General features: G+C 33.4%; 2 protein-coding genes and 1 pseudogene across 6 annotated transcripts; 2 read left to right on the top strand and 1 right to left on the bottom strand.

Moving 5' to 3' along the window:
* The first annotated feature begins 394 nt into the window (after positions 1-394).
* On the top strand, positions 395-10,932 carry LOC144851454 (uncharacterized; annotated as a pseudogene). The gene is made up of 6 exons (XR_013614182.1): positions 395-1,953; positions 2,240-2,510; positions 3,877-4,345; positions 4,943-5,098; positions 7,797-8,006; positions 9,161-10,932. The product of XR_013614182.1 is annotated as an uncharacterized LOC144851454 (transcript).
* On the bottom strand, positions 9,789-13,817 carry LOC144851451 (cyclin-dependent kinase 2-interacting protein-like). 2 transcript variants are annotated; one of them, XM_078708936.1, is made up of 5 exons: positions 13,722-13,817; positions 11,764-11,941; positions 11,470-11,596; positions 11,129-11,237; positions 9,789-10,932 (listed from the first exon to the last, which is right to left on the bottom strand). In XM_078708936.1, exons 2-5 carry the CDS (start codon positions 11,922-11,924, stop codon positions 10,736-10,738), a joined length of 594 nt encoding a protein of 197 aa, XP_078565062.1. In that variant the 5' UTR covers positions 11,925-11,941; positions 13,722-13,817; the 3' UTR covers positions 9,789-10,735. The 2 variants fall into 2 exon arrangements, with proteins under 2 accessions (XP_078565062.1, XP_078565064.1); XM_078708938.1 differs by having other exon boundaries at positions 13,667-13,761.
* A 52-nt stretch (positions 13,818-13,869) lies between these two features.
* On the top strand, positions 13,870-22,271 carry LOC144851445 (ribokinase-like). 3 transcript variants are annotated; one of them, XM_078708923.1, is made up of 8 exons: positions 13,870-14,051; positions 14,716-14,848; positions 16,138-16,201; positions 16,392-16,454; positions 16,653-16,817; positions 17,238-17,329; positions 19,289-19,477; positions 20,534-22,270. In XM_078708923.1, the coding sequence occupies exons 1-8, from the start codon at positions 13,978-13,980 to the stop codon at positions 20,705-20,707; spliced, it is 954 nt and encodes a 317-aa protein (XP_078565049.1). In that variant the 5' UTR covers positions 13,870-13,977; the 3' UTR covers positions 20,708-22,270. The 3 variants fall into 3 exon arrangements, with proteins under 3 accessions (XP_078565049.1, XP_078565052.1, XP_078565051.1); XM_078708926.1 differs by having other exon boundaries at positions 13,950-14,026; positions 20,534-22,271; XM_078708925.1 differs by having other exon boundaries at positions 13,956-14,022.
* The last annotated feature ends 1,405 nt before the right edge of the window (positions 22,272-23,676 follow it).

The raw sequence follows: 23,676 nt of genomic DNA on the forward strand, positions 1-23,676 counted from the left end.
TAATTATGAGACTTTCTTGTGTGTTTTTTTTCAATTACCGAACCAGGCAATAAAATAGATAACTAGTACTGATTGAATCACTTTCATAGAATAATTTCAAAGTACAGTAATTTTAATAATAATAACATCTAACATTAAACTTATTTAGGTTTCTGAGGAAATATAACCTTTGGTGACCTTTTTTTGATTATCTTGGCCGTATTGTTAATGTTATTTATTTATATGACGCGCCATAAGTACTGAACTGTAAAAAGTTTTGGTCCCAATGCTCGGGATTGAGGGCGTTCATTTTACCATGTGACCGCAACTGTATGTCGCGACTCCACTCTATATACTGCACACAAACACACATTGTACCCAGGCCGCCGCCAGACATAAACACTAATACTATCGGTTCACACTAGGCCTAGGCTAGGCCCTAGTCTTCACACTAATTTCAACGAAGAAGTGATGAAAACCGATCTTTGAAAAACCAGAATTTGTCCGTGAAAATGTTAGGTTAATCATAATATAAATAGGTACTATGGATATTGTTTCAATGGCACTTAGCAGTGCACAACGTAATTCTGAATTGTTGGTAGGGCTAGGCCTAGGCCTAACCCAGCCTGAAAACAATCATGGTGGCCAAACGGAGGAAGAAGGTATCGTCGCTCGTGAACATTCAATGATAGACAGAGATTCGGAGTTAGGGCTACTAGGCCTAGGCCTAGATTCAAATACATGTAGGCCTGCTTCAACTGATGGGTCTGTTGTTAGTACTCTGGTAGGTAGTATTTCAGAAAAATGTGCACCCGTTTTTATGATGGGGCAAGATGAGTTAATAAGACCATCAAATAAAAATTTAATTTTGAGGAAAACAGAAAAAAATACAGAAGAGTTGTCTAGACCTACTACTGGTCCTAGAAATACACAGAATCTTCAAAATGGCAAAACTATTAATATGACATCAATTAACGTTGCTAGAAATTGTGGAACATTTGATTCTACAAAACTGAATAAAATAACTAGAGCAAGCAGCAGTAGCCTTGGAATGAACCCTATACCGGTTGAACTATCATCGTCTACAAGTGCGGCAAGTAGTATACTTGGATCAATTGCAAGCATGATTGACCCAAATGCTGCAAATCTAATGAGTACCATCTCAACTAGTAGTGTATCTAGCAACCATTCGGACTCTTCTGTTATAAGTAGAACTAATCGTAGTGCCGACATCTTTTCAAAGGTTGGTCCTCCAATACCTTCTACAGTGCCACAACCAATTGCCAAAGAAGAGCGAACGTTATCACCAATACCGCTTCAGACAAAATCTGCTGCAACAATTACAATTAAAACACCCCCAGGAACATCACTAACTGGACCAAGTGGTTCAATGAGTGGGCCACTTTTACAAACAATTCTTAACAATGCAGAGGTCCAAGCTTTGATGAAACGAAATCCTGGACAACAAATCACGATTGTACAGGTACCTGATGAGTCATTGGGAAGTGGAAATTGGGGGATTAATTCTAGTATAACATCTGCGATTAATGAAGCAAATAAATTCATCCCAGCAACTAACACAAAAACTAATCAGGTACAAGTAGGTCGCAAACGAAAGAAATTTGATGAACCTGATGAAAAAAAGAAAACATTGAAAGTGACACGTCCTGTGAAAAAAATAACAAGATCTGGACGGATATCTCGACCACCGCTTTATCGCATCAGAGACTATAAAACAATACTTCCAACAGAAGAAGTTGAAAGTGATTCATCAGAGGAGGAGTACGAAGATTATACTGACCAAAATGACAAAGATATTTCTATCCTTTCGGATAAGCCCAAGAACTTTAAATGCACAAATTGTGATAAATCTTACATTGGTCAGGCAAGTTTAGATCGTCATTTTCGGCAGAACCCCACTCATGGTACACCAGTAGGCCCATCTCCTGAAAAGAAACAGTCTGATATTCAAAGGTAAATCAATTTGATGTTTCAAAATTAAATTCATGTCTAGTATATGACTGGACAGTTTAGAATTTGCCTATGCCTGTGAATTTATGTACAGTATAAAATAAAACATACTATAAAAAACTACTTAAATTTATTTCAGAACTTGTTAAATGGCCAGCAAAGCCACTCGCACTCTTGTGTATTGAATGATCTGAAAATGTATTAATACTTTGTGATGAAATACAAAGTTGTAAATGGTTGATGAGTGAGAGCATATAATACATAACAAAATATTGCCTTTTTTAATTAGTAAACAGATAGATTCTAAAGATTTCGGAAAACTGGATCAGATTTCATCAGAACCTGGTGAATATATCTCTGTTGAGACTGCATCCTCTCGGCTATCAAGGGTACACAACCCATTGATGAGAGGCCGTGGTAGAGGGATCAGGAAACGTAGAGGTCGTGGACGACCCCCAGTATGCAATTACAATAACAAGACCTATGATTCTGCAGGGGTGTTTTCAATGAAAAACACAGAAAAACTTCCACTGGATAAGAGGAAACAAAAGGCAAAAGAGGTAATGTCTCTATTTTGATTTTTAGTTCTATTAATTGGTTTCAAAAACATGATCCAGGGATCGGTGTGTAATTGCCAACACACTCATCCAGGGATCGGAGTGTAATTGCCAATACTCTCATCCAGGGATAGGTGAGTAATTGCCAACACACTTATCCAGGGATCAGTGTGTAATTGCCAACACACTTATCCAGGGATCGGTGTGTAATTGCCAACACTCTCATCCAGGGATAGGTGAGTAATTGCCAACACTGTCATCCAGGGATAGGTGAGTAATTGCCAACACACTCATCCAGGGATCGGTGAGTAATTGCCAACACTCTCATCCAGGGATAGGTGAGTAATTGCCAACACTCTCATCCAGGGATAGGTGAGTAATTGCCAACACATTCATCCAGGGATCGGTGAGTAATTGCCAACACTCTCATCCAGGGATAGGTGAGTAATTGCCAACACACTCATCCAGGGATTGGTGTGTAATTGCCAACACTCTCATCCAGGGATAGGTGAGTAATTGCCAACACACTTATCCAGGGATCGGTGTGTAATTGCCAACACTCTCATCCAGGGATAGGTGTGTAATTGCCAACACACTCATCCAGGGATTGGTGTGTAATTGCCAACACACTCATCTAGGGATCGGTGTGTAATTGCCAACACACTCATCCAGGGATCGTTGTGTAATTTCCAACACACTCATCCAGGGATCAGTATTTAATTGCCAACACACTCATCCAGGGATCGGTGTGTAATTGCCAACACACTCATCCAGGGATCGGTGAGTAATTGCCAACACACTCATCCAGGGATCAGTGTGTAATTGCCAACACTCTCATCCAGGGATCAGTGTGTAATTGCCAACACACTCATCCAGGGATCAGTGTGTAATTGCCAACACACTCATCCAGGGATCGGTGTGTAATTGCCAACACACTCATCCAGGGATAGGTGAGTAATTGCCAACATACTCATCCAGGGATCAGTGTGTAATTGCCAACACTCTCATCCAGGGATCGGTGTGTAATTGCCAATACACTCATCCAGAGATCAGTGTGTAATTGCCAACACACTCATCCAGGGATGATCGGTGAGTAATTGCCAACACACTCATCCAGGGATCGTTGTGTAATTTCCAACACCCTCATCCAGGGATCAGTATTTAATTGCCAACACACTCATCCAGGGATCGGTGTGTAATTGCCAATACACTCATCCAGGGATCAGTGTGTAATTGCCAACACACTCATCCAGGGATCGGTGAGTAATTGCCAACACACTCATCCAGGGATTGGTGTGTAATTGCCAACACACTCAGTTCCTAGGACATTCCCGACAGCTCCTGTCATTATTTTTGCTTTTCATTTCAGTTACTAAATACATTTGTGGACGATGATTTCCTTGATGTCATTCTACCTCGATTACCAAGGGTACTCACTCCCTGGGAGTTCCTTCTCATGAAAATAGAAGGAGAAGAAACAAAAAGAAAAAACTTTGTGGACATTTACAATGAATATTTAGCTCTTGTAAAAGAAATAAAAAAGATTGCCAGTGGAAGTGTGACACGTATTTCTGATACAAGTTCAACAGTGAATAGTAGTATTGAAGACAATAGTTCTTCATCTCAGATAAGGTTAAATATTGTGGATGATGTTATAGCAGCATCATTAGGACTAACTACAGGTTACTATGAAGTCTTTAATACCTGCTGTTACTGGACAACCAACTGTAATGTCTCCAGTAATAATTCCATTAATCCAGAAAGAAGATGGGAAAAAGAATGAAGTATTGGAAACTTCACTGGCAAAGAAGACAACTCGTAATGAACAAATGGAATCGGTAAGTTGAGGTTAATTTGGTTTGTACAGCAAAACTTTTATATTAAAACTGAACTTCAGTCAGAAAGAATTTTCTTTAAACAAAATTTAATTCTCTGTGGCAAATAAAGTTAAGTAAGAAAATTATAAGTAAGGTTCCCAAAGTTCAGTATGTTGTAGAAGAAAAAATCTTTGTAGGTAATAATCATAAATATTTATAACCAGCATATTTGTGTATTAAACAACACTTTTTGTTTGTTACATTTTTGTTTAGTCACTGATCGGAGTGAACATTTGATATGCAGGAATCAATTTATTAATAATTAAAATAAGTGACTTTAGTATTGTACACTAATAATGTGGTTTCGTAATAGTGTCCTTGTAAGGATTCTTGACTACTTTATAATCTTCTGAAATGGTTTTTTACTGTATGCTTTAGACATAAAAATCAGTACATTCAGATATAATGTGTAGAGTTAGAATCAATCGGTCAAAGTGTACAGACAAGATTAATACTAGTTAATCAAGCCTCATTGCCAATCTTTTTTCAAAGACTTTGTGTGTTATTTCAATGATTATGTATAGAAGATTCAGAGTGTTTATTAAATATTCTATATAGATTCAAGTGCCAAAAACTATGCCAACTTTAACACCACTTCGTAACAGACCTCTTAATCTGAAATCAGTTGTCACCCCTGGACCAATTGCAGAGCACCCTATTCCACCAGGACGTCCACTTCCTGAATTAAAACCGATTATGAATGACGTGGATAAGGTTAGTATATACAAATATTTATGTTTCTACTAGTTTTATTTGAATTTATTCAAATAAACGTTCCCGGGGCATTCCACAGTATTTTTTTGTTACGGACGGGACATTTTTGAGAATATAACTAGACATATCTTAGAAATAAAAAAGAATACAAGATTCAAAGTAGAATAAATGTATACATATATGGCCAATGTTTATTATGAAAGTCAAAAAAAGAAAAAATACTGTACAAAAAAAATTTTATTATGAAAATTGTATGCGTCGCGGACAGGACGGCAAATGGACATGACTTTTGAGAAGGTTTACGTATTGTAATATTTCTCCTCATTTAAAAGAGATTTTAAAATTTGTTTTGTATTATTATGTTGCCAGATAGTTGTTTTAGATAACTGAATGTTAATTATAAAAATTAAACTGCAAATTTATTAATAAATATGATTTATATGTCGTTACGGACGGGACATTTCTAACGTCGCGGACAGGACAACTTTGTCCACGTTAGAAAATTGTATAATTTTGCTATTAAAAAAATTTAAAAATAAGTTTTTTACATCAATGAAATCTTTTATTTACAAATCAAAATATAATTCAACCTTTGAAACACTGTTTAAAAGTTTATGTCAAGTGAAAATATTAAAATTCATAAATATGAAATATTATTTATAAAATTAATTATTCGAAGAGTTATAACGAGAAGCAATATTGTAAAATGTTATCAAAATATTTATTTACACTAATATAAAAGTTAGGCTTGGCATATTAAACAAGATTTTAAGATATTAACACATTTAAGACGAATCTTTAAAAATTGGCGTTGGCGTTTGACGTCTGAATTTGTTAGTGGATCCAAGTTGCATCTGAAATTTTCTTCTATCCTTGCTTGGGTTTAATAACTGTAGGCCTACTTCTATTAAAATTCAATCTTAATTATTTAGTATCTGATTTATAAAAGGTTCTTGGTTGCAAATTCACCAAAGAATAAAATCTACAAAGCGATGACCGCACCCAATACTCCCATTCATACTGGTCATGTTATTTTGGATTTAGGTATTGTTCTTTTGTGGATTGTTATTTTAAATACAGACCACAATGTTTTGTGATTAATAAACAACAGTTAACACCTTTGTACAGTACTTCTCAGCCTACAGTACAAAAACACTTTTTAATTCTTACAATATTGTCATCACATCCATAAAAAAAATGTCCCATCCGTAACATTCAATAAATTTTGATAGTAATGTTTTTTTAATAAAAAAATACAAGTTTTAAAAAACTTGTTTAAATCTATTGCAATTTAATATACTTAGGAGTTGAAAATTAAGATTTAAAATTAGGAATTAAATAACAATTTTAAAGCCATTACTTTAATAAACACAAGTGAGGAAAAACCCCCAATCGAAATGAAACAATTATGAATTTTGAAATGCAAGTATGAAATTAATAAACAATTTTAATAAAATACTTTATTATGAATAATTGGAGCTTACTTTGAAAAAAAGTAACTGCAGTATATTTATGGGCAAAAAGGTTGCATGGTTTTATTATGAAATAAAAAGGATTTAAATGATATGTCCCGTCCTTAACAAAAATGTCTGTCCCGTGCCTACGAAAAATGTCATCAATATATTTTTGAATATGATATTTTCACCAAAAGTTTCAAAATATTTGTTTATAATGTATTGCATAGTTTTAAAAGGAGAAAACAAAATATTAAATTGTGGTATCAATACTTTTAACTGAAATGTAAAAAACACCATAAAACTACTATTAAAATGTCGCGGATGGGACAATTATGAATTTTGAAATGTATATATGAAATTTAATAAACAAAATATGTGTTATAAAATGCTTGAATATGTACAATAGGGACATAGAGTAACTATATCTGGCAAAAAAATGTTCAAAAGATGCATGGTTTGTGAAATAATTAGGATTTAAATGATACGTCCCGTCCGTAACAAAAATGTCCCGTCCGTAACAATATATTTTTGAAATATGATATTTTCATCAAAATCTAAAATTTTCCAAAAATTTGTTCATAATATAATGAGATATAGTCCTCAGGAGGAGAAAATGAAATATCAAGATTTTTGCATCATTACTTTTAAAATAAATGTAAAAAAACCGCCTAAAACGTCGCGGACGGGACATTTATGAATTTGAAATGGATGTATGAAATTAATAAACAACAAAATTTTAATTAAATACTTGATTATGTATTATTGAGACATAAAGTAACTATATCTGTTGAAAAAACAGTAATAAGATGCATAGTTTATGAAATAAATAGGATTAAAAATGTCCCGTCCGTAACGCCAAATATGACTTTTTCATATTTAATATTCAATAACTTAAAAAATCAATATCAGAAAAATAAAAAAAATGTTATTTAATAAACTTCAACATGTCTACTTTGAGAAATGGCCAAGAGTTACATCAAAATCAGTAAATAAAATTTTTAAACCCACGGACCAAATACTGTGGAATGCCCCTCCCATCGATTAAATTCATCCCCATAGGAACATGGTTTGGAAGAAGCGTCCCCCTCGAATAAACACCCAGGCAGTTTTCAAATGTAGTTTAAAAATAAATTGCAATTATTTAGATACCCCATGTGTTACTACTGATGTGTTGTAAAACAAAAATTGTAAATCATATGGTTCATGATAATATCTGATTGTATTTAATGAATTCTTTAAAGGTCTCTGTATCAGATAGTGTTCAACCTGCAATCTCAACTCCTTCAATAATATCTGACAGCTTATCACCAAACTCAGATTTGACCAGAACAGGACAAGACCAACTGATTGAATCTTTTTCTGAGGAGGATAATGAATACACTGATGTTGACAAAAGCTCGTCAGCAGCAACACTACCACTGCTGCCAGATGTTGAGAGTGATGGGTTACAGGTAAAAGCGTACTTTACATATTTCAATATCAAAAGCTCATCAGCAACACTACCACTGCTGCCAGATGTTGAGAGTGATGGGTTACAGGTAAAAGCGTACTTTACATATTTCAATATCAAAAGCTCATCAGCAACACTACCACTGCTGTCAGATGTTGAGAGTGATGGGTTACAGGTAAAGTGTACTTTACATATTTCAATATCAAAAGCTCATCAGCAACACTACCACTGCTGTCAGATGTTGAGAGTGATGGGTTACAGGTAAAGCGTACTTTACATATTTCAATATCAAAAGCTCATCAGCAGCACTACCACTGCTGCCAGATGTTGAGAGTGATGGGTTACAGGTAAAGTGTACTTTACATATTTCAATATCAAAAGCTCATCAGCAACACTACCACTGCTGCCAGATGTTGAAAGTGATGGGTTACAGGTAAAGTGTACTTTACATATTTCAATATCAAAAGCTGATCAGCAGCACTACCACTGCTGCCAGATGTTGAGTGTGATGGGTTACAGGTAAAAGCGTACTTTACATATTTCAATATCAAGAGCTCATCAGCAACACTACCACTGCTGCCAGATGTTGAGAGTGATGGGTTACAGGTAAAGTGTACTTTACATATTTCAATATCAAAAGCTCATCAGCAGCACTACCACTGCTGCCAGATGTTGAGAGTGATGGGTTACAGGTAAAGCGTACTTTACATATTTCAATGTCAACATAATTTTATTTTGATTATCCTTACTGGAGCAAGAATTCTGGAAAGAAGACCACATTATATCTCAATGTATAGAGCCCTTTTCTCAATACATAATAATGATTATTACCATTTTTTAATTTATCTATTCAGATCAAATGTCTTTATGGGAACAGTATACCACCTTATAGTATGAAAGGGTTTGACAAAACAATAAAAAACATACTTTGGTATTTATTTGATACACTATAAGTTCTGCTCCCACAAGACAGAAATATAACTTATAACTGCAATTGCAGAATGCCAGTCCCACATTGTGACAAATATTCCATGGAACTAGGTTGCCAGGAGGTCTGGCCGCCACCGTCGTGTTTAACCCATGACCCGTTTGATTAAGAAACCATACTAAGGTATAGGTAGGCACACTAGTTGGATTAATTATTTTGTTTGGCAGGAGCTGATGGTTGAAGAAGATGTTCTTGGTGAGGTTGATGACACATCTGCAATAGATATCATGCCAGTTGGAAGCACACTGATGCAACTTCAGGATGGCATATTTATTGTGCAGAGACCAGATGGCACAACAATGCAGATCCAAGCACCAGATGGGATGAGCATTGAGACAATTCAAGAGCTGTTGTCAGTTGATGGTAGAATGCAATTCTCTAATGTTGACACAACAGAGATGTCATCAATGGAAACCGATGTTTCAATGGTTTCTGAATTAAATGTCAACCCAACAGATTTGAGCAGTGAGGTTGCACCAACTTGATCCTGGTTACCTATGAGCCTTCTAAACAATGACCCTAACCCTTTTTTAAACTGTTACTATACCGTCTTGTTGTGTATTAGTTCATATCCAATATACACAATTAATATTATATCAAATATTAAAAAATTACTTTCTAAATCCCTTCACCAGTTTGTGAAACTGTAAATGTTCTTTTCTATATGATGATATTCAGTATTTGGCATAAAATGTAATTATTTAATGTTATTTATAAAATGTTCATTTTTAGCAGTCTAATAATTTAATGAGAATAAAAATACAAAACTTTACACACATACAAAAAAATAAGAGATTTCATTGTATTTAACTTTTTATATTTTAATTATTATATTCTGGAAGCTAAAGTTACATTTTAAATCTATAGCCTACTATATTTGTAATCATTCTTGTCTTTTACGTGTACAGTCTTGAGCAATCCAATAATTTTATTTTTAATATAATGTCTAATCTAGGAAGTCATGAGTCTTCCTAATTTATGTAGGATATTTTGTCTATTGTAGTACCTAGTGATTGACTACTGGTCAAGTTGTCTACTATGAGCAAATCACTGAGTTCAAACTGCAGTTCTTGATTTGGGATAATGCATCTATGAAAGCGTTTATTTTGTGTAACATTGTGGGTGGCAGTCTGCACACTGTTGGCAAGAGACATTGTATGAATGATCTCGGATTGATATCCTTCACCCTAATTAAGGCTTTAACTTAAAATAAGGTTTCTACTTTATCTGGATAAATTACAAATATTTAGCATTCCACATTGCTATCATGTGCCCACACACTGATGACGAACTTGGGTGGTGATTTTGTAACAAATCTTTTACACATTTAGGACTATAGTATTTTTTGTTCAGAAAAAATGTATTGTGAATAATTTTACTAGGATGTTATGATAGTACCTGTATACATTTCAGCATGTTTACAATCAGATTATTTTTCAATTGACCATATTCCTTTTTTAGCAACTATATAAGCATGATTCAGAACAGAAACTACATAGAATAATCTATTTTAGTAAGAAAAGTTTCATGATATGAAATGAATTGAGATTCAAACAAGACCCATGTATGTGGAAATAATTTAAATAAAACGATAACCTATACAGGCATTAGTAGTAGTTAACCTTTGTGTTTTTAAATGTAGCATGGAGCTATAACTGATTTTCTAAATGCAACTATCCTTAGTTTTTGTATACCCTTCTCAAACCACTTTGTATCCACCATTCTGTTTGGTATCCACTATGTTACCTATGACCAGTTTCAACAAGCATAGACTCAAGTAAAATCTTGGCATGTTTTTCAATATAGGGTTGTGTCTGCCAGATGCTCACATACATCATCAATAAATCTCTATTATTTGAGTGTGCTATGTTTTCCAAAATAGTTTGTTTTACAGAATATTCCTTTGCATACATGGAAAGAATCTTTTGCGATGTTTCATCTGTAAATTAAATTAGTAATAGTTTAGGTTCAGGGCTATAGCCATGTTACTGACATTTGTGGGGTTCTCCAAAGTCAAATTCTATTTAATTGATGTGGTTGATCAAAAAGTGGTTGAAACCATACTGTCCAATGATAATTTGCTATATTTATTATTTTAGTATTACAGTATAAATTACTTGAAATATTTTGCTTACAAAAATATTTAATTGGCCACGTTTGGAATGTTAAACTTGTATCTGACTTTAGTTGAATTGTTGCTTCAAAGTGTTTAGTTAATTTACTCATTCTGTGAACAAGCTTTCCCTGAAAAAAAAAAAGATATCTTATTTTGACCATTATTATAAAAAAGCTACTGCCATGCCAACAGTTTTAAACTGATAAATGTTTTACTCATTTTTTCTTCAATGCATTTAAAATAAATAATAAATAGTTGACTTTGACAAGTTTTTGTCAACCTGTGATATAAAATTTCAAATCTATAAGTAGATTAAATTTGTTGTATCAGCTCAGGTGACAATATACTGTAAAGTAGTACCTGTCCATCAAAGCTTTTGTGTAAGTCATAACAAAGTTCTTGCAACCTGGGTGTCATACTATCCTTGTTAACTTCGGTAACCTGTCCACATACTTCTTCCACAGGCTCGTTTGAATCTGTTTGATATCTGGTAAAATAAATTTTAAATACAATTTTTTTGTAAGTAAAAGCTATTTAAAATAAATTCAAGAACAACAAATCCAAATATTTTCTTTAAATGACAAAAGAGGCTTACATGTGTCACATCATAGAATTAGTCTACTTATCATTGTCATTATATAAGGCTTATCATACTGTGCCTGTAGTTTGTGATTGACTATTTCCTTAGCAGTTTCAAGTCCTGCATCATTTAGTTCTTCCCACTTGGTCACATGATTATACCAGTCAGCACAGTGGTCTCGTATCACTCGTGCACTGCCCTGAAGTTCTTTGGGCTTACTTAATCTGCAACTCATGCCTTTACATAATATACCTGTTTATTTGGAAATAAATAATATCAGCATTTTAATATTATTATTAACTCGTCAGAACGTGCTGCAAAATTAGGTGACCTACTGTATCCTTGTGTGATACAGACCATGCAACCCTAATTTGGCAATTTCACTTAATTTGGCGTCATCTGTCAAAAACCACTAAATTTTTAAAATACAATAATGCCACTGTCTGCGCATTCTTTTTTTTGTCTGCTCTAATTATTTTTGTAGACCTAATTAAATTTGTTTATGGACAGACATAACACCTACTCGTACTGTATATATTGCGTGTAATATGTCTGTTTGTTACGGACAAACACATATTATAATTGGGGTCAAAAAAGTAATAGGAGGGCCTACAAAATAATGTTTTTTGTAACTATCAATGCCAATGAGATACTTTTTGGAATACTGTTTTTACAGGTTGTTACATGTTTATGTTATGGAAAAAATTTTAACATGTAGTTTATTTTGAAATGTTTTCAGTAAATAAATTAAAACTATATTTCTTTATTTTTATAAACTACTAATTTATCTGAAAGTTATGAGGGTTTATATATTAATAGATAGTTCTTATATTAAAAAATGTCAGTAATGCTCAGATGTATACCCCATGTCAAAAATGATACATTCCTTAAATATAACAATTAAAAATATTTGCTTTTACACTTAAAAAAATGAAAACCTACTACTAGGCCTAGACGGGACCACCCAGACTACACTACTCTAGATAGTTTAGGCCTAATAAGCTAGGCCCAGCAAGGGGGTGTCATATGAAATCGGTCGCGCTTGAAATCGGTCGCGATAAAATCAACATCCGGTATTTTGTATGGAGCGCCAAAATAACGTATTGTTGAGGAAACAGCTGCACGATCATAGAAGGCGCATCTCCGATATGGCTTATTCGGGGGTTTATTTCAGTAACTCGCCTTTTAACCATCTGCATATAATGATCATTTTCTAAAAACTATTTTAAACATTATAAATAAAAATATACACATGATTTGCCTTAACAATAATCATTATAAACTTAATATTATCCTACATAACGGACATAAATAAAATATAAATAAAAATAAGGTGATCGAATAGTAAAGTTGTTAACGACATGGATATGAATGATATAATCTTCCACAGTATTCATAAAAAATGGATACTCTGGCTTTTAATACGGGTTATATAATATATTAATTACAGTACATATAAATAGAGGTAAATTATTACATGCCTAATATAATAATTAAACGTATTTAGAAATGGCCATTTTAAAAGACACAGTCCTTCTCCGAGACCTGTGAAATACAAAACAAAAAACATTTAATGATTGATAATAAATATTTATTAACGAAATAAAAAAATATCCACATAAATAATCTAGTAAGTTCCTAAAAAATATCAATTAAATCTATATAAACGAAGAAAATGTATATCCCGCTAGCATGCATCCCGCTCCATACAAAATAGCGCGACCGATTTCAAACGCGACCGATTTCATCAAAAGTATAGCTCTAGCGGCGCGCCATACAAAATACCGGAAGATGATTTTATCGCGACCGATTTCATCGTAAACCAGGAAGGGCAGGGCAAGAGCTTCTTGAAGAAGCCTAAGGGAGAAGGCATCCACTTCATTCAGGCTAGCCTAGCTAGGCCTACTACTAGCTAGCTAGCCCTAAACCTACTACTGCCCTAAACTTCTCATTACAAATTAGTTCTCTTTTCCCAACCTAACCACCAACAATACCACACCACACAGGGTGCAATTTGTCACGGGATACTGACAATTTTAACTAAAGCTAAAATATTCTGTCTGTACTCTGTCTCTGTAGGTATCCCAAAAAAAACAAGCGAGAGAGTTAGTGATGCATGAAAGTCGTTGAATAAACATAAAGTAGGCGGAGCATGTGCAAGCAACGTATGGTGGATGGCCTGGACATGACTGACTGTCCTGGAGAGAGGGGGAAGAGCTACTCACCTATGTATTACAATACTGTACTAGTCTATTATTATATAGTAGGCTATATAGACAGATAATAAAATGTCTTCAACGGAGAGAAAGGGCAAAGATTTTGAAGTTGTGGTAGTGGGTAGTTGCAACACAGACCTTATTAGGTAGGCCCTAGGCTTAGGCCTCTCTATATAGCCTAGCTAGACCTAGTAGACCTAGTAGTAGGCTAGATATAAGCCTAGCTAGGCCTACTACTAAGGCCTAGGCTATAATATACTAATCCTAACCCTTATGCCTATTTTTATAATTATCATTCAGCCGGGACATTCAGTCTACGGCGGCCGTGGTGTTGGGCCTATAGTGTACATACAGTACAAATTTTACCACCCGGGGTAGTAACCGATCATTTCATTTGCAATTAAAATCAGTTGCAATAATAGCAATTTATTTAGCACTTCTATTAAAGTAGTACTACGAATTCGCCCCAAAAACCATCTCAGGAGGCCCATCAGTCAACTTGTCAACTACCTGAATCTAGGCTACAGACAGGGATTTTGAGACAAAGCATTTCAATGATTCTGTGCCCTCTTGACCAGAACATATATTCTTTTTTGAGATTCAATCACATTTTTTGGCAAGTAAACATATTCTGTGTTTGCTTTCGATTTCACTTTTTAGTTGATGACCCCTTTTACTGGACACTCTACTCATCTTGACAAATTTACTGACATCTACTTTATCGATACCTCGCATCATTTAACTATTTGAAACATATCGGCCTGCTGTCTTCTGAAAGACAGAAACAAAAAATTCACTATTTATTTTTAGTTATGTATCTAGGCTACCAAAAATGGGAGAGACAATTCATGGAAACAAATTTAGTGTTGGATTTGGTGGAAAAGGTGCAAATCAGTGTGTGATGTCATCAAGGTTGGGAGCTAAATCTGCAATGATTGCTATGGTTGGTACTAATATATGAGCATATAGGTTGTTATAGGTGGATAATTGTTTTATATATTATCCAAGTAACTTACCAATTACAGAATGGATAATTATAATCATAAAACTAATAGTACTCTTTTCACATCTGCATAAACTGTAACAGGTTTGACATTGATTCTCCTCATACACACATGAATGTGTTTGGGTCAAATTACAGCCTTATAAGCTTCCCCGTAAAGTTTCTGAAATATTTGTGTGTACCATTTATTGTAGCCCTAGCCAAAACAAAGACCATCAACGTGACCTCTTAGAAATTTGATTGACACTATTCGTTCAAGGAGAAATTTAGCAAAAGTCATTATTGCTGGGGATTTCAACAGTGTTGATATCTCCCCTCTAATTAAATATGTCGTTGATTTGCACCAAGTTGTTAAAGAAAAAACCAGAGGAGACAAAATTCTTGATCTCATAATATCGGACCTTAAAGATTTTTATATGACTCCTATAATTCAAGCCCCACTTGGAAAAAGTGATAACAATGTCATTATTTGGAAACCGCTGAACTCAATTAAGTGTAATGGTTACAAAGATTTTGAAGCCTTGTTCTGATTCGTCGATGAGAAGTTTCGGAAATTGGATTACCAAATTTGACTGGTCGCAGGTCTATAGTATAAAAGATGTAGATGATAAAGTGAATATAATTAACGATACCCTCACCACCGCGTACAACAAGTTTTTTCCTACCAAACATTTGCGAGTTTATTCTACCGATAGACCTTTACTCCATACATTAACAAAACTTATCAGGTATAGACAAACTGCTTTTAGGAAGAAAAAACGTTACAAAACACTTAATATAATTTAGCTTGTTTTTTGGTATATATTTTATGTTAATGTTACTGGACGCAATTCAGTTTTGTACTGCCATGTCTTTGTTTTAATAAACCAGAATAAATAAATAAATAAATAAGTAAAAAAAAAATGCATAGGCAAACCGTGAGAAATCTCGGGAGAAAGCATAGTTGCATGCTATTTGATTACTATAATTTAAATCCAGGACACACACACACGCAGTAATCACGCAGTAACTACTAGGCACAAACAGGCCTCTTGTTGGTGTGTGTTTTTCTGCTTATCGGGAGATTTGCCACAAAATCGTGTTCTCACTATGCAAACCTGGTTACTTTTTGATGGAGTAGACATTGGTGAGTTAGGCACAGGTGAGGATTGAACCCTGGACCTTGGGATTGGAAGGTACACTCCTATAACCAAGCTACATCTGTCAATAACATGTTGCTTTCTTTTTAGGTTGGAGATGATAGTTTTGGAAATGATACTATCAAAAACTTTGAAATGAATAATGTTGATGTTGGTAAGAACTTTCTTTCATTTCAATCATCCTATAAATCCACAGTAATTTATTACCTGTGTCTCACATAGTATCTTTAAGTGTAAAAACAAAATTTGTTGTCCAGGTTAATTGGTACAATTTTTTTCTTCTAAAAATATATGAGGGGTTAACAAAGAAAGGAAAAATATGTTTGGTATATTTTCTTCCCCAGATTTTGTTTTTAAGACATCTGAAGCAGCAACAGGTGCTGCTCCTATTGCTGTAGATGACCAAGGTAAATACTTTTTGAGGCTTTACGATATTGGAATGTAAGAGTCAAATGTATTTACATTTTAATTAGAATGATATATTACATGATATAGACACTTGTTACCAGAAATAACATTTCTAACCAAAAAACATTATCTTGCTGTGTCCATCATTTAAATCAAACTTTAATTTAATTTTACCTTACCTACATCTTTTACTATAGGTCAAAATTCAATTATAATTGTTAGTGGTGCAAATAATCTATTAAGTGAAAGTCATGTAAAAGAAGCCTTTAATTATATTACATCGTGCAAGGTGATGCTTTGTCAGTTAGAAATCTTACCAGAAACTACACTTGCAGCTTTGAAACTTGCAAGATCAAGAGGAGGTTTGTATTGTTTGCAGCTTAGGTAGGATAATGTCTTTAGCACTTCACTCAGCTCTCAATAGTACAGTATAAATCACAGAAATATAAGGGTAGAATACCCAAACATGAATTCTATACTAGGTAGTAGTTAGTATTTAAGATAAGACAAGGTTGAAATTTTTTTGTATTTCAACAATATTTTATGAGCCCCATCCAGCAAGAGTTTATTTTGCTAAAATGTGTAGGGCATTGTCAATAAGATATTAAAGTAATTATACTTTAAGGACCAAATCATTTGAATGATTTTAAATTCATGTAGAATAATGGGAGCATGAATATTTACATTAAGCAACATGTTAGTATTGCAGTATTGTTTGGGCTCATTTTATCTTGTATCACAGTGTGTGATTGTAAATTTATGGTAATATTGTTATTTTATAGTGTTTACTGTGTTAAACCCTGCACCTGCTGTTAAGGATCTAGATAAAGAATTTCTTAAAAACTGTGACATATTTTGCCCAAATGAAACTGAGGTAAGATTTTAAATTCTTTTGACGATGTTGAGTTACATTGATAATGAATATTATGATAAAACAAGATCAAGTTGGCGCTGTTTAATTCTTTTTACAATTATTTAAATATAATAATAATAATAAACAGTATTTATATAGCGCCTAATGGATCACTGACCCCTCTAGGCGCTTTACATTAGACCCTAACTAATGGTAATAAACTGTTTACAATTCTCTTGTGCTGTTGAGTGTTAATCAAATTTTGACTTTATTTTACATTTCTAAAGAGCAAGTTCAATATTAACATTTATTCAAGTTTAATAATGTTGACAATAAAAGTATTTTAAAGAGGAAAAATCTTTGCATTGTGAGAATTGACAAAGTATTGCTGCGTACATATAAGTTTTCACAAATTAAAAATAATTTGTGTCAGTTTTAATGATTTTATCTTTTTTTTAACCTTTGTTTTAACAATTTCTATCGTTTCAATCATTTTAGTGATCTAACTACACTGTATACAACCCGATTACCCCCTTTCTTGTTGAATCTTGTTGACTTGACCGTACCTCAATTCAACTCAATGTCGATAGTCTCATATTAGTGAAAACATAATCTATCAACTCAATGTCGATAGTCTCATATTAAAGAAAACATAATCTATAAATTTACAAAACAACAACAAATATTAAAGATGTATTGTCCCTTTGTCTAATTCCAAAAAAATTAAAAATAGAATATTTCGAAAAAAAAGTGGGTCATTTTGAAGTATCATAATAGTTTCACCTTTCACCAAAAATTTGTCGAAAAAAAATCATTTAACTGAAATACAGACGTTTTTTTGTTTAAAAAAAAGAAGTTTTCGATCGAAACATATCTCATAATGAAATGCGCTTGTTTGGCTACTCTGTATGCATAATCATAAAACTTCCTTGCGATCTGTGTGAAAACACCTTCTCAACCATGTCGAGTTGTAAACAATCTTAATTAGCATATGCATAATGCATACTCGTGATTTGATATCTTTGTTTACTTTCGCTCGCGATGATTTTCCAGAAGAAATGTAATAAAATTAATTTACCTGTTAATTACGTAAACTTCTTGTTTTTGGCTCGAATTTTCAACTTAAAGTGAATAACTTTAATATTACTTTGATATGGCCAATTTAAATTTAGAATATTTTGACCTTCATTTTTTTGTGTTTAAATGGACAATACATCTTTAAATACGAATCTGATTACATTGTATCATTTCTCAAAATGTACATCTAGTTTCATAGAAGTTAAATGCTAATTTTTTTTAAATAGTTATTGTTATATACTAAATGTTATTTTTTAAGGCAGAATTGATAGCCAGGTGTGCTTAGCAAAATCTACCTCATGAGTTTTCACTGTTGTTAATACAAGAGATGGGTACCTGTCATTTCAATTGCTAATTTGACCTGTATTAGGCTTAAATTTGCAAAAATGTTTAGTCTGTTATATTGAAGAAACACTTCAATATTATTTCGATCGAAACATATCTCATAATGAAATGCGCTTGTTTGGCTACTCTGTATGCATAATCATAAAACTTCCTTGCGATCTGTGTGAAAACACCTTCTCAACCATGTCGAGTTGTAAACAATCTTAATTAGCATATGCATAATGCATACTCGTGATTTGATATCTTTGTTTACTTTCGCTCGCGATGATTTTCCAGAAGAAATGTAATAAAATTAATTTACCTGTTAATTACGTAAACTTCTTGTTTTTGGCTCGAATTTTCAACTTAAAGTGAATAACTTTAATATTACTTTGATATGGCCAATTTAAATTTAGAATATTTTGACCTTCATTTTTTGTGTTTAAATGGACAATACATCTTTAAATACGAATCTGATTACATTGTATCATTTCTCAAAATGTACATCTAGTTTCATAGAAGTTAAATGCTAATTTTTTTTAAATAGTTATTGTTATATACTAAATGTTATTTTTTAAGGCAGAATTGATAACAGGTCTTCCAGTAAGATCTATTGAAGAAGTCAAGATAGCTTCACTTGCACTCTTGGATAAAGGTTGTAAGAGAGTAATAATTACACTAGGAGGTCAAGGGTCCATATTAGCATCATCTGATACAAGAACGCCAGTACATATTCCTGTTACAAAAGTTAAGACACTGGATTCAACGGTAAGGCCAAGATTTGTGCTATACTGTGCATGATTATATAGTATGTTCAAATAGCCTACATAGGTTCCATTAATTGTAGGCCACTAATGGATTTTGTGGTAATATACTGTTAAGGCTAGTAGTAATACTGTTTAGTCATTTAGTTGTTTTTTTTTAGAAAAATGCTAAGCATTTTGTTCAGGCACCTTCAACACAAGCTTTTGCTTTCCAGAAATTGTGCCTCCTTCATAATATTGTTTTATTCATTTTAAAGATGAAAAAAAAAAATTGTATTGTTTTAACTACCTTACTTCTCGTTATGAATTTTGTATTGTATTATTTATATTTTGTATATTATGAAGGAAATAAATGTTACTATGAAATGAAATGAAAATACTGTTTTTAAACATCTGAAGCCATCATACAGAGAACTACTTACTACTTACTTGGGTTTAGAGGCTGGAAACGTTGCTTATTTGCCCCTCATTACTTCTCCAGTGCATCTGATGTAAGGGTCCTACTTCATTGGGTGGTTTACTTGGGTTTACTTGGGTTTAGAGGCTGGAAACGTTGCTTATTTGCCCCTCATTACTTCTCCAGTGCATCTGATGTAAGGGTCCTACTTCATTGGGTGGTTTACTTGGGTTTACTTGGGTTTAGAGGCTGGAAGCGTTGCTTGTTTGCCCCTCATTACTTCTCCAGTGCATCTGATGTAAGCGTTGCTTGTTTGCCCCTCATTACTTCTCCAGTGCATCTGATGTAAGCGTTGCTTGTTTGCCCCTCATTACTTCTCCAGTGCATCTGATGTAAGGGTCGTACTTCATTGGGTGGTTTGTCCAATATTTTTCCAATGCTGATTTGAATCCGTTTATTGTTGAAAAGAAAGGTTCTGAAACTTTCTTGTCTGAAGAGTTTATTTGACGACAAAATTGTGTTTAAAACTAAAACATTTTTTTCTCTTACTTCTATGCCTCCTATGATGTATTTTTTTATTGTACAGTTTTGACAAGATTTTATATAGATTATATTTTCTCAGTTCTATATTGGACCTTAATAAAATATAGTTCTTTTTTACAGGGAGCTGGAGATTGTTTTATCGGGTCATTAGCTTACTATTTGGCCTTATATCCAGACTTGCAGTTAGAAGAAGTAATCCAACGAGCTTGCGCTATTGCATCTGTCAGTGTATGTGGAACTGGAACACAAACTAGCTTTCCTTGGAAACATGAATTGAGCGATGAACTGTTTTAAAGCTCTTCTGATATAATATGATATTGTTTATAACTCATGTCTGAAATTTTATATTGTTTATATATGAGCAGGTAATAACTTATTTCATTACCTGGTATTTTTGCAACAAAGAATTTCAAACCTTGTCACATTTATTTAACGCGACTCTATAGCTCAAACTTGCGCACGCGACTGCAGCCATGTATATGGCCTTGTTAAATTGTGAAAAAGTTCAATTTTGTAAAAGAAACATCGATTACGATATAATTTCTAACAATATTAATATAATATATGTTTTGGTATAAGAAAATGTCATATAGTTTCAATGTTCTTTAGTATCTGGAAAGAATCCATGTCTAATAGCTTCAAGACTGAGTTCAGAATTGTCAGCCTGTAATAAATGGCTCATTGTCAACAAGTTATCCCTCGATATGGGAAAAACTTATAATATAATAACATAATATTTGGAACCAAACATAAAATGAAAATGGTCGGGGATTCATCACAGTATACTTTAAAGTATACTGTGATGAAATCCCTATATAGTCATTAATCAAATACTTAGGGCGATCACTTGATGAAACTCTCTCAGGTGAACAAATATTAATCCAAAGTATACTATACTGTATTCTTTATAGACAAGCATCTTTTCTTAGAGAAAACGAATGAAAAATTCTTGGCTATGCCCTCATTGAAAACTACTTAGACTATGCGTGTTCATCATGGTACACTGTAGCACCAAAAACACTAAAAAAATAAACTGCAGACTATGCAAAACAATATGGTGAGATCGGTCTCATCAATAAAATCGTAGATGAATTTAAAAATAGACAGTTTGCAATCGGCTTGTTTATATCCTCTCTAAGGCCATTGACACCATTGACCATAATATTCTCCTTTACAAAAATTAGCACATTGTGGAATTCGCGGCACTTAAAGGACCGAGGACCATATTTTGACAACGTATTAGGGATGTGTACATATGATTTCAGAAAAAATTGCGAGATTTATGATATCGCCGCGCTGTCACCGTACAACCGTCGCCGTAAATGTTACGTGACGCCAGGTGTGCTTAGCAAAATCTACCTCATGAGTTTTCACTGTTGTTAATACAAGAGATGGGTACCTGTCATTTCAATTGCTAATTTGACCTGTATTAGGCTTAAATTTTCAAAAATGTTTAGTCTGTTATATTGAAGAAACACTTCAATATCCAGATATGCAAAGGAAACAATAAAAAAAAATCTTGGATTATCCGTTCGGCTCGTCACCGACTGCCTTCGACCTATTCTATGAATATGACTTTGAGCGCCATTTTCATTACAGAGTTGCATGGCCCGAACCGGGAAAGTTCCAAGAATCAATCCGAGCATACTGCCCGCTCTCGATTTATATTTTCGTGTAGGGTGTCATTTTCGGCCCAACTAGACTAGTGAGAGGTGCCATTTTATCATGAATTTTATGTGCAAGAAGAGTACGATTTAGTTTAGTTAGTTTTACCTGATTAACGTATTTAGCTTATATGAATATGTATGTATCATATTTATGATTAATTATGAAAATAAAAGAAAAAAAAGTTTCTTATGTCATCATTAAAAATGTATTGTTCCCCTAAAAACATGAAAAATGAAGGTTCATTAAATCAGACTTTGAATAGGTTATTTTGTCGTTTTAATAATCACTTCCGTAGAAAAAGCCTGAAAAAATAATGTTTTCACTTAGAAAAAGACAAAAATATAATGGAGTCAACCAAAAAAACCCATTGGCTGGCAGCCAATTTGACCATTTTTTGCTTTAAATAACAGTTTTTCAGGTGAATACATTTGTTTTCAATCCAATTTTTGGTCAAAGTGGATAACTATTATGGGACATTAAAATGGCATATTCAACAACAAACATTTTAAGAATTATTTTTACATCTTTAATTGCATATTAAATTAAACAAATTTGGTGATGTCATCATAGTAACAAAGTATTCATTGATTTATTGCGGTGGTATGTAATAATCTATCTGCACCAAAGTGGTTACTACACGATTATTTGGTGATCGTCATCATAGTAACAAGTATTCATTGATTCATTGTGGTGGTATGTAATAATCTATCTGCACCAATGTGGTTACTACACGATTATTTGGTGCTGTCATCATAGTAACAAAGTATTCATTGATTCATTGTGGTGGTATGTAATAATCTATCTGCACCAATGTGGTTACTACACGATTATTTGGTGATGTCATCATAGTAACAAAGTATTCATTGATTCATTGTGGTGGTATGTAATAATCTATCTGCACCAATGTGGTTACTACACGATTATTTGGTGATGTCATCATAGTAACAAAGTATTCATTGATTCATTGTGGTGGTATGTAATAATCTATCTGCACCAAAGTGGTTACTACACGATTATTTGGTGATGTCATCATAGTAACAAAGTATTCATTGATTCATTGTGGTGGTATGTCATAAACTATCTGCACCAATGTGGTTACTACACGATTATTTGGTGATGTCATCATAGTAACAAAGTATTCATTGATTCATTGTGGTGGTATGTAATAATCTATCTGCACCAAAGTGGTTACTACACGATTATTTGGTGATGTCATCATAGTAACAAAGTATTCATTGTGGTGGTATGTAATAATCTATCTGCACCAAAGTGGTTACTACACGATTATTTGGTGATGTCATCATAGTAACAACGTATTCATTGATTCAATGTGGTGGTATGTAATAATCTATCTGCACCAATGTGGTTACTACACGATTATTTGGTGATGTCATCATAGTAACAAAGTATTCATTGATTCATTGTGGGGGTATGTAATAATCTATCTGCACCAAAGTGGTTACTACACGATTATTTGGTGATGTCATCATAGTAACAAAGTATTCATTGATTCATTGTGGTGGTATGTAATAATCTATCTGCACCAATGTGGTTACTACACGATTATTTGGTGATGTCATCATAGTAACAAAGTA

Source organism: Antedon bifida, chromosome 9, assembly GCF_963402885.1.
Source record: "Antedon bifida chromosome 9, ecAntBifi1.1, whole genome shotgun sequence".
Lineage (NCBI taxonomy): Eukaryota > Metazoa > Echinodermata > Crinoidea > Comatulida > Antedonidae > Antedon > Antedon bifida.